General features: G+C 42.0%; 1 protein-coding gene across 3 annotated transcripts in view; it reads left to right on the top strand.

The window, feature by feature from the left end:
- Window positions 1-2,827: 2,827 nt before the first annotated feature.
- Window positions 2,828-12,242, top strand: part of stai (stathmin) — a 50,473-nt gene continuing 41,058 nt past the window's right edge. Inside the window, exons 1-2 of one of the 3 annotated variants that reach the window (XM_069331837.1) lie at window positions 2,828-2,932; window positions 11,146-11,193. In XM_069331837.1, the coding sequence (XP_069187938.1) occupies window positions 11,160-11,193 (34 nt within the window). In that variant the 5' untranslated portion in view covers window positions 2,828-2,932; window positions 11,146-11,159. Of the gene's footprint in view, window positions 2,933-4,777; window positions 4,916-10,517; window positions 10,612-11,145; window positions 11,194-12,242 lie in introns of those variants that run through there. The other 2 variants (XM_069331836.1, XM_045740044.2) reach the window with 2 other exon arrangements.

Raw genomic sequence — 12,242 nt, 5'->3', positions numbered from 1 at the left:
CTGTATAATCCGAGGCAGTTCCTTAGGCTGTTACCATCTTGTGATATTGAGGTAATTCCTCTTCTAATGAATCGTGGATGTCTCCACTGACTCCTCTTGCCGAGACAAATATGATTTTAACACCATTGTCGATACCATACGATAGCACAAAGGGGCTTCCACCACAGTATTAGGTCCGACCACTTCGCTGGGTACTTGCATGACTGGCTGTCTGGTGTGAACAATGCTGTACATTACAGCCTATGGTGCTCCTCCAGGCCGCAGATGACGTTGCTGATTTCCACAAACGACCACAAACAGGCTGACGACAGTTATCAACCACTGTCACTGCACAGAACTGGATCCTCTGATAGCTTCGTTAAGGATCGCAGCAATTCAAACTTTGGTTCAGGCAATCAAGAGCGGTCGTGCTGATATATGACGTCACAGGTCTCCTCCCATTGGCTTTACCGGGTCATGTGACCTTTATTATCGACGGATATGACGTCAGAGCTCTACCGGGGGGGTCATCTTCTTTAACTAAAATAATACCTAAAAATAATGCCATTACACAAATTACATTACACAATGTATTCTTCCAAACATAAACAACATTTTCCCAGGAAGTCCTTCGAGCTCACTATGGCCGAGTACTGTAACGCCGGTGACCAGGAACCGGGTGACTGGTGACCGGTTGACTGGTGACCGGTTGACTGGTGACCAGGAACCGGGTGACCGGTTGTCCGGCAACCGGTGGTCCTCCTCAGTGCTGTCAGGAGGGTGAGTCATGCAACTTGATGCCCAGGACTCGAGCACGCGCCCCTGCGGCGAGAGGCTGAGCACAAAGGTGGAAGAAAGATGAAAGAGAGGAGGAGGGGAGAGAGGAAGAGGGAATGAAGAAGGGGAGATCAGAGAGAGAATATACAAGGGACAGAAAAGAGGCAAAGAAAGGAGGAGAGAGAGAGAGTGACAAGCAATACAGGAGGAACGAAGAGAGGGGGAGGAGGCCGGAGGCGAGCACAAAGAAATACCTAATACTGTAACAGAAAAGAGAGAGAGAGAGAGAGAGGGCTAGGAAGGAGCAGGGGTTGTGAGGGAGGCAGTGGGTGACGGGTCGATACATGGGAGCGAGTGGGAGGGCAGGAAAAATATCAGAAAAAAATAAAGCATAGAAGAATGGAGCCGGAAGAGAGAGGTATGACAGCGTGGAGACTACATGGAGCTGAGAAGAAGAGCGGGCACGTGTATATAACAACAGCCCGTGAGACAAGCTCCAGGTGGGAGGGGGGGAACGGAAGGGGAGGTAAGGGAGTTGTTGGGAAAGAAAGGGAGGGAATGGGTGAGAAGGGCAGTGTGAATACATCACCAAGGTATAAATGTAGCATTTTTTCCTTGTACATTTATGTAAATATGATCTTTATATTATATATTATTTAATAAAGAAAAAACTAAGGTGTAAACTGGCTGGGAACAGGGAGGTGAAGTGTATCACTAGGCTAGAGGTCAGGGAGGTGGAGTGTAGCACTAGGCTAGAGGTCAGGGAGGTGGCGTGTAGCACTAGGCTAGAGGTCAGGGAGGTGGCGTGTAGCACTAGGCTAGAGGTCAGGGAGGTGGCGTGTAGCACTAGGCTAGAGGTCAGGGAGGTGGCGTGTAGCACTAGGCTAGAGGTCAGGGAGGTGGCGTGTATCACTAGGCTAGAGGTCAAGGTGATGACGTGTGGCATTAGGCCAAGCGCAGGGTGGGAAGGTGTTGGGGGACGTCTGGTACTAGGCTAGGCGGGGACGTGAAGCAGTAGTGTGAAAGAGGAGAAAAAGAGAGGGGGTGAATGAACAACACTATTCCAAAACAAATATTTACCCATGTCCTTTCTGAATCTATCTAACTTGTCAAATATATCAACACAATTTAGAACACGAAACAATGGATTACTTAAGTTTAGATCCAGGAATGATCTGAGTAAATATTGGTTGATAATAAGGTTCACAATAAGATTTAAGGATGAAATGACAAGGCAACACAGTAGATGTGCAACCCGTTCTCACACTAGGCTGTTTAAAGCAGCGGTCGTCCTTGCTAGATGCATTCGTCAATTTTAACATACTCTGTATTAACAATTGGTTTGTTCTCATATATAAATTAGTATTATTATACATAAAAATTCTATGTTTAGTTAGGTGTTTAGTATCTGTTGGCGATTATTTGTATTTGAGGTACGTGGGTGAAGCATGTCAACCCGTCCTCGACTCAAATCCATGCCATCCAGCAGCCCGTCCTCCAAACAAAGATCCAAAAGTTATTCCATCCACCCGCCAAACCCCCTGTTTATGAATGAAAAGCGGTTTACACACGACTCACAACTGATTTCGTTCGAACACTTCCGGAACAAGTGCTTCACTGACGAGTTTTGTTCGAATCACAACGCTATAAATGCTTCACCCACGTACTACAAATACAAATAATCGCCAACAGAACCTAACCACCTGACCTAACCTAACCTATGCCTATATATACACAATATGCCAATATATTATTATATTAATTTATACTTGAGAAAATTCCCGTTTTGAATGAACAGCATGTTAAAATTTTTGAATGCGTCTGTGGGGTCGACCGCTGAATGTAATGGACTTGAGTCGAGGACGGGTTGACAAATACAAATAATCGCCAACAGAACCTAAATTAATATTATACTATAATATGAATTTAGGTTAGTTTAGTTTATCTAAGCAATACAAGTAAAAAAAATTGTTTTCCGGTTTGCCCAACTCAATAGTTCAGATTTCTACTGTCGTTTTACGTCAGTATATATATGCTATGGTCCTCATTGTCACTATAAATGCTACCAAAACAGGAGGATGGCCTGGAATCGCTTGTTGGACTGTACAGCGTAAACCGAGTCACGTCGATCAGAACCTCGGCCTTAACAGAGCCGGATCCCCAGAACCATTACAAGGTAAAAAGAAAGGATGGTAATGGAGTTCTTAATGAACTAATTAAACTGGAGGAAGAATGATGTGATCAACTCAGGCCAGCTTATGTGCGACTCGAGAACATCTGTACATTCTAATACCGAATCTTAATATTGACAACTTAAAACATACTTACTAATTGCACACCAAACTGTAGTTCAGCATCTTTACATCATGTTCTACGTGGCGCATGTAGCGCTTGATTTTTTTTAGTTTTGTTTAATTAGTTTATCATAGACCCTTACCCATCGAGGTGGGGCGGCTGCGCTGGCCCTGTATGACTAACCATCCTGCGAGATGGGGACTTTTATTATCACTGCTGCTTTATTCACTCTTGTGCTCATGATATCCTCATAACGAACCTAGAGTCTGGCAGTGCAGACTACTTATCACATGCCTCTGTATGACTAACCATCCTGTGTGATGGAGATTGTTTAGCATCACGTAGCTAGCTTTTTGACACACTGTACTCCCCTTCATATAGTCTAGGGTAGCTGCACAAATGCAAATGTACCTAATGTATTAATAAAAAAAATGATTATATCCAGTTTATATATTATATGTCATCATCTGGCTGTGGGTGTAGGGGCTGATTTTCAGCTTATGTCCTGTCAATCAGCTTTCAAGTGTCACGATAAATATAAACAAACAAATAAATGGTCGTAAAATGCATTTAAATATATGTGTTAAAAGTTGCAAGATTTCGAATATATAATATAATATATATATTTTTTCCAATCACTTGGGCCGGACGGTAGAGCGACGGTCTCTCTTCATGCAGGTCGGCGTTCAATCCCCGACCGTCCAAGTGCTTGGCCATCATTCCTTCCACCGTCCCATCCCAAATCCTTATCCTGACCCCTTCCCAAGTGTTATATAGTCGTAATGGCTTGGCGCTTCTCTTCATAGTTTCCTTCCTTCCTTCATACACTCACGAATATTAGAAGATATTCTTGTGCTCTACCTATAGAGTTTGTTTGTGCAGACTAATAGATTAAACTCGCATTTCATGTTCTCGTATTTTCGTATTAGGCCCCTGTCAAATAAAAAAAATTGGCATGCGTAAAAATTAAAAGATAACCAGTATTAACACTAATTATTAATTATTAATGAACATAGACCTCAATAGGTCAATTGGGTTACCTAGGTTTGTACGATTTTGGTTAGGTGAAAACAAAATTAAAAAAAATTACGCTTGTCGAATGGTGAGAACGGGCTGTTCTGTTACCTATATATAGAGCTTGTGGTGGTTACATAATAAAAACCAGTTGATAATACGCTGACAAGACACAACAAAGGCATTACTTCCACTTCCCGAGGTACTTTTAGTAAGATATTTTGTCTTCAAATTCTTTTTTTTTTTTAATAGACTGCCTGCTAGATTCGTTGCACGTGGCTAACAAAATATTTTCTGGAAATTGATAGTATGATGAGCCACCTGCCCGAGATCATCGTACATGGGATGCGGGTGGTAACGTCTCTTCACTTTGATTTATAACTTTTCATGCGAGAATTTTTTTGATAATTCAAAATTTTAGTTTAAAGATAAGGAAATTGTGCATATAATATAAACATATATGTAATGTACATTTAATTTATATGTGCTGATAAATTTTTAATTCCGAATGGAGCGAGAAAACTGTGAATCTTAAACTTACAAATTGCATGAAACAATATAAAACATATCGCAAATCAAAGAAAATATGTTCTGGGCGGCCACTGGTGAGCACACACATTTTAAACCTAGCGCGGAAGGTTCGGATCAACCAATCCTCGACACCGTTACACCGGGCGAGCGAGCAGGACCAATTGGAGCTCTTCTTACATTAGAGCCTCGAGGAGCTTTGTTGGGGGTTGTTTTGGCGGCATATATGTGTTGTGGCCGCCAGGGCAGGAGATCATAGCTTGCTTGATTTTCGTGTCGTTAGCTCGACTGCTGCTCCCTTCCGTACGTCTCTCAGGTTGTGGTGAGTACAAGGCTAGCTTGTCTTAGGAGTGTGTGGAGGAGTGAGGTAGAGGGAGACAGGAAGAAGGCTAGGTGAGCTTCTTGGGCCTTCTCTCTTTCTCTCTCTCCACGTTTTCCATTGTTCTCTGGTTGGAAGTTGTTAAGTCTTGTAAGTGTGCGTTTGTATAGTCTTGAGAAGTACACGCTGTTATGTTGGTGTAAGAATTTTAAATTTATCATTTATTGCCCAATATTTAGGGTATTTCGTAATTTCGGGTATTCCTCCTACACTTAGGCTGCTGTAATCCAGGGCAGTGTTGATGTTTATCAATGTTGGCTACTCAAACGGCAGCATTTTAATCTTCCTAAAGTGAACTAGGCTGCTCTGAGATAGCCGTTATCAACAGGTGGGACGGGACCTAGGCTGGCCGCTGTAAGGTTTACTGTAGTATACCAGGCGAGGTTTACTGTAGTATACATACACTGGTATGTCGGGTGAGTAGACCGTTACCGAGGGAGCATTAGTGGGGCGGGGGGTACCGTTAAATAAATATTAGAGTAATAAGTTAAACTACTTTGGATGGATTAGGTTTTAAAACTACTGGCGAGGTTGTTAAAGAGGTCACCCATCCAGTTACTGGTTGAACCCAATACTTAAACCCATGTTATGTCCCTATCTTGCTGAGCCACCATTGATGGACTTAAAACCTAGAAGCATACAAAAAATGGTTTAAAAATAGCAAGTGTACGATAGGTGTTGAAAAGAGCTCTTCTCCGTAGTAAATTGAGCGGGCACTCGAGGCGAGTGGACAAAGGAGCCAGCTCTTGCCTTGCGGGGTCCTGGAGAGTTTACCATTTTCTCTCAACGCTCTCCCTACCTACCTACCTCTTCTCCCCCCTTTCCTACCTACCTCCCTCTTCCTCCTACACCTCCCTCCCTACCACCCTCGACCTCCCCCATCCTACCCTACCATGGACCTCCCTACCACCCTCGACCTCCCCCATCCTACCCTACCATGGTACTCTCTTACTAACGTACTTCTCTCCCCTCCCCCGCTCCATCCCCCTCCTCCCCCAACGCTCGGGTTGCTAACTAATATTTACATTTTCTCTGGCCTCCGGGGGGGAAACTATTCCCTGGAGCCCCGTACAAGGTGTTACGGCGTTAACAGCTCTCTCTACGCCATACACACCTAAGCTATCTTGACCTTTTATCTACAACTGGCTTTTTATAGTTTCGAATGTAATTTGGAATGTGCATCGATGCTGTCAACACCTACTTGGTTATTACTAACCTGAAAAGATCACATGTGGGGTAAAGCGAGCCAAGACTTAACCCACATGTGATCTTGGTGGAAGATAAAGATCACTACTCCACTGTTCTATATATATTTTCTTAATTTTTTTTTACCAAATGGTTGTGCCGTATTTAGTTGTTAATTTAGTATTTAATACTGTATACAGTCTTGTGTAAAAAGTTTCTCAGATGGGTGTTCTTTCATGAAGCAGTTCTATTGTTTAGTTCATTTATTATGCACTCCATAACACATTCTGTGGGTGATAGTGGAAAAAGTTAGGAGCGTAATGGGCTCTGGAACTGAACCCCCCCAAAATTCATTTAGCTAAGCAAATTAATCCTTAAGAAGTTACAGAAGTTTTGTCTATCCTGGTAAAGCGAAACGTAAACCAGCATATCCTGGTTAGCAAATTGTACGTTATTGAGCGTACATAGGATATAGTTCCTTGAACAAAATAATAAAGCATTATGAACGGAACCTGTAGTCGGTCGCAGGTGTATACTACAATAACCCTGGAATTGCGTTAATTAATGAAATTATAATTTAAAGAATTATAGGCAGAGCAAATGCTAACAAATGTCTTGTGTTGATTCAAACGTTTTCCCCTGCTGAGTCGACCCGTCCTCATACTACGCTGTTTAAAGCAGTGGCCGTCCTCCCCAGATGCATCCATGAATTTAAAGTGTTTAAAAATTGGTTTGTTCTCGTATATAAACTATACATACAAATTCAATGTATACTTAGGTTTTGGTGTTTAGATTCTTTTGACGAATTTGTATTTGAAGTGTGTAGGTGAAGCATTTGTAGAATTGTTAGAACAGAAGACGAGCGAAGTACTTGTTCCGGAAGTGTTCGGACGTCATCAATAATAGTGTAAAGCCGCTTTTCATTCATAAACGGGGGGGGGGGTGTGGCTGGATTAACGAACGTGGATCTTTGTATGCGTAGACGGGCTTGCCGAGTCGTCTCTAGCTCGAGGTAATGTTCCACTCGTCAATGCTGACGAGTGGAACATTTCCTGGTAGCACTAGACGTAGTATCTAGTTCTAAGCGTAGGTTAAGAGTTTGGATGGATATAAATGTTTGTATTGGACCATAAAAGGCCTATGGACGTTGTATGGTCCAATAGGCCTTTTGCAGTTAATTGTGCTTAGTTAAATTGAGGCAGTTTCCTTGACTTCAACTTTTTCATTAATTAGTGCGCTATTGCTCTTCATATTCTTTACCCATGATTGGTTAATCATAATTTTCTGGGCGGAATTGATAGAGTACTAGTCAAGTTTAAAATTTCCATCAGTTTGTTACCTTGCCGAGTCTGACCTCTGTGCTGGTAAGACTCCCAGGGTTCCAACTCTTGGAACCCTTTCCAGTAAACTCTCCCTCCAGGTAAATTCGTTGCCAAGCTGCTGCATAAGTTAGTGTTTTCCGCTTTGTACAATACCATCTTCAAGTTTAACCCAAAGTTCATGGTTGATACTCCGTGCGATACTTAAATGGTGTATGTTGGATTCCATAGTACGAATTTATTTGCTTTGAGTTGCGTGATATATCAGTTGAGCGGTGCTTTCCGGAGGGGTGTGGATGTGTTGAGCGGTCTCCCAGCCCAAGGGCATATTTAGACGGGTGTGGTTGTTTTCTCGCTGGTGCCTGGCACTGCTGGATTTCCAGTTGGGTAATATTGGGTTATAGACACTACATGAAAGAAATGCTACAGTGCCACTTTTATCAACATCCGTGCATCACGATTTGCTAATGTTTTGACTGGTCTTGGAAAGCGGGAATTATTATCTTTATTGACAATTACAATTTTGCCTAATCTGAGGATTTAGATTGTCTTATTAAAGTGAGGATAATGCTGGTATTCACTGTCACGCAGGACAGGAAAGCGGGATGACACTGGTGGGTAGAGTACGGGAAGTGTCGTCTGCGGGCTAGAGGTGAATGACCAGGCCTGAGTCGCCGCACTAGCCTCGCCTGCCTTTTTTTCCCTATTCTTCCCTTCCTCTGTTCTTATTGACTCCCGGGTTGCTTTCTCGAGAAGAGATGGTCGCGTTGACACACCGCCTCATCTTCTGCCTGGCCATTTGTGGCTCATCCCAAAGATTTACTATAGATTAATTTATCGCCAGCTCTTGGAGTAACATTAAAGAACTGGGCTAGTATTCTGTAAGGAAAGTCGGTATTCAGTTGGTCACTGAAATGTTCATTGATAACGTAGAAATGCGGGCGAAATTTGGTAGTTAAATTTTTTTAATGAACATCACTAGATTAAGACTAAAGTAGAGATCATAATAGTTTGACATTTTATTTTGGTTATATACATATATAACCAATCTTCTGTATAAAGTAATGTATACCTTGTATTATGCTTGTTAAATACTACCAGGGAGGTAATATATTATGGAGCTATGTGATGGAATTGAACTCGCGTGCATCTGGGATGACCCCAAGACGAATTACTCACTACACCACGATGATGAATATAATTATAATTCACCGTGTCGGGCGACAGGAAACCAGTGTATTCATATACGTTAGGCTTTTATTGAGGTTCCCCCAAGGCCGAATTGCTGAAACCGCCTAGGAGTCGACCCTACAACAAGCTGACTAACTCCAGAGTACCTACTTGCTGCTAGGTAAACAGGGGCTAGGTGAAATGAGACATGCCCAACCATTTCTATCCCGCCCGTGATTCGAACCCGGAATTCTCGATTGTGTCGAAAATGAATCTGACTGTACTACGTAGACCCTATAAATGTTGGGTCCCTTCCATTATGGATGGAATATACAAAAAAATACATTTTTCTACCCAAGAGTTAGTTTTGCACTACAGTATTAGAATTCTAATGGGCATAAGACTAACATTGAACCTGAACTTACTTGGGCATTGGACACGCAATCTTGGGTCTAATTTAGTACCTATATATACATTTGGATAGGGGAAGCTAGATTCTATTGTATTTGGGGATCAATAAATTAATTGTAGTAAACGTTGGACTCTGTACAAATTATTGTACCTTGCAACCATAGTAGCTATCTATAAGCAAACATTTTGGAGGTTAGTGACCTTCGTATACACTGATGGCACCCCATTCGTTGGATTAAAGCACGTTTATAGTTTAGATTATTGTATTGCAAATTTAATTTAGGGTATTTGCTAAATCATTAATATTGTTCTATGCTGAATTTACACTACAATAATTATGGAAATTGTTGGTGAACATTACCCTAAAACGGAAAATGTTTTGTACTAGACAATTTTTACTACCTAATAGTTGTTTATGGCTTTTAAAATAGTGGCAGTGCTCTTGTAAATTCAGTTCGTTTTGGTCTCAAAGAAAAGTTACCAGAGGCAAACTGAAGCATTCCAGGGCCTTGGCTTCACATTTGCCTACTGCATTGATTATGAAGGTACCGCAAACGTAGCGTCCGCGTCTAGAAGTGTTTCTAGGGTGGATTTCTTCACTTGACATAAGGCGAGAGATTCGCACACGTTTGTTTAAAAGCATCTCTGGTATTTAAACTACCAATCATATAGTTTGACCTATGCTGGTCTTTTGCATGGTTGGACATTTGGACATTTTTACGTGACGTGCCACCAAAGGCAACGCGCACCAACGGTATTGATATGACGCTTAGCAGGGTAAAGTTGTTAGGCGTTGCTACAAAAGTTAGTATGTAGAGGTTTACAGCGTGGCGTCTAGTGCAGGTGTAACGTGGGTGGGGCCAGGGGCGGGATGGGGTACTGTATATAAACCGGGAGGGGCCTGTGGCCAACCACAGAAGAGCCCCGCCTTTGCTACTCCTGACGTTGTGCCGGTTCTCCTGCCGCAGTGCCGCCCGCCCCCCTTCCAGTCCACCCCCTCCTCCCCCCCCCTAGCCACAGGAATACCCACGTTTTACCAACCCTCTTAGTCCACCCCTTCAACTGTTCTCAGTTATCACAGTACCCAGTAGTAAATGTCTAGCAGCTAAACCATTACTAGAGTACCTAGGTTCTTGTCCTAGTGACGCATCCTTCCCAACTCATTTAAACCTCTTGCCCCCATATCCTTCCCCCATACCCCCCCCCCCTCGCCTCGTCGCCGCATCACAGGTACAGTAAGTCTCGCTTATTACGATATTGTTTTAAATTCATTTACATTTAACGTCAATATCATGACGAAAACTGTGCATTTTTGTAGATCATTTTAATTTAAAGAAATATTCCAATTATGTCTGACGTAAATAGCGTGTCGTCCGAAAATTAGCAAAAAAAAGTGGTCCACATATCAAGGTCGTGTTATATCGCCGCCATGTTGGAAGTGGGCTAAGACCACGTGCTGAGCCCAAATAAAGCGGACAGTCATGGACTGTGGCCGTCTAGTGCAGGTGGTCGACTTCAGCAGGTCGTTGAGAGTAGACGTTGTTCTAGATACAGGTAACGTGTATGTACTTACGGACATCCTTGTGAGTGCGATTAGTGCAATAATTGTGGTATTTAATGATCTTGTGAACAAGAAAGTGTAATTAAGGGGGAAATGGTTCAGAAAGATTGAGGAATTTCCTTGGCCACAAGATAGGCCTACCCGAGATGAGTTACGAAAGTGCAGGTTGGTTTAGCCATCGTAGTCATAGCTTCATGGTTAAAGGAAAAATGGAATTTGTGGCAAACTGAATTTACCACTTTGATTACAAGGCGGTTTGAGTGACTGAAGATGTTGCATAGCCGCGCAAAAGCTCAAATTGTAACGCAAGATGCAAATTTTGCAGTGTTAATTTTGTTAGCGTGCTTAGGTTAAGTATTGAAACTGCTATAATTTCAATAGCAAAGTTACTATGGGTTTATATGGAGTGATAAGTTTAATAAAGTATTGGCAACAACTTTATTGTTTGAACCTGGTATTAATTTCATATTGTAAGAGTTAGTCTAATATGTTTTGATAGCTGAAATAATAATTGAATTATTTTTCAGAATCATCAGTCAAGATGTCTCCTCCATCAAACATCTCCGACAAGAAGGGTGAGTATTCATTACAATTAAAGTTGCAGATACGGTGAGTACTGTTGTAATGAAACTATTCGGCTTTTTATATAGCATTTTAACCTAAATCTCCTAGACGCTTTCATCCTTATTACCATCCACCTTTATCTTGAAACTGTCTTAAGAGCATGGCGATGAAAGTTATTCACTACGGATGTTCTAGTCTTTGACGTACTTGTCCGGAATTTTGCACAAACCTGTGATATTTTTTGTTTGAAAGTGGAACTGGAAGCGGCTAATCAAAGGTGCATCTTGGCATGCGGGCGAGGAGGTCGCTAGATACAGCAGGTATTGATTCACACCGGCGGCTCAATGCCACCGGACACGCGTCCTTCAGGGTACACTTCCCACTAGTCGGCCAGGCTGTTAAGCTCCATAAATAGTCTTTTATGGTCTGTGTATTACGGTTATATGGAGATCTTGTCTTAAATGTTGAATAGTGCTTTGAGAGACTTGACTTAATTTTGTTGGGTACAATAGGTCACTTGTATTGAATACAGTATACGTATAGGAGAAATGGTTGGACGTCGTAAATAATTAACTTGTATTTATCAAAGGGATACCATCTCTAGTGGCCTCAAGGTGGACAGGAAGCCGCCGGCTCTATGGTTACCAAAAACGTGATCCGCCCACACCCCCCTTTTCCAAGAGTCCTCTTAATATGCATGCATGCATTTAACCTCGATTACTATTGTGCTGACTATAGTCAAAATAATTACATCGCATGAAGGAAGGAATTTGTTCAGATTATCCTGGACATTTAAGTGCGTTGACTTTCAAATATGCTAAAAAGCAACCAAATGGGAGAATATTGATAATACTGTACCTGTACTAAGATGATCATTCAAACAACCTTTACGGCTGCAGTCAATATATAAACGCATATAGAGGTACTAAATTTGTTAAAGAATCTTAATTTGTTACTGGAAATTGGCAGTCGTTCATTAGCCATGTTAATTGACGGCTGTTTGGAACGGGATTAAGTCGCCCTTAGGTACGGCAATACAGTATATACACTTGCCAAACTA

Source organism: Procambarus clarkii, chromosome 26 (genome assembly GCF_040958095.1).
Source record: "Procambarus clarkii isolate CNS0578487 chromosome 26, FALCON_Pclarkii_2.0, whole genome shotgun sequence".
Classification (NCBI taxonomy): Eukaryota; Metazoa; Arthropoda; class Malacostraca; order Decapoda; family Cambaridae; genus Procambarus; species Procambarus clarkii.
Note: the sequence above shows the minus strand (reverse complement) of the source record. Positions and strands in the feature narration are given on the sequence as shown.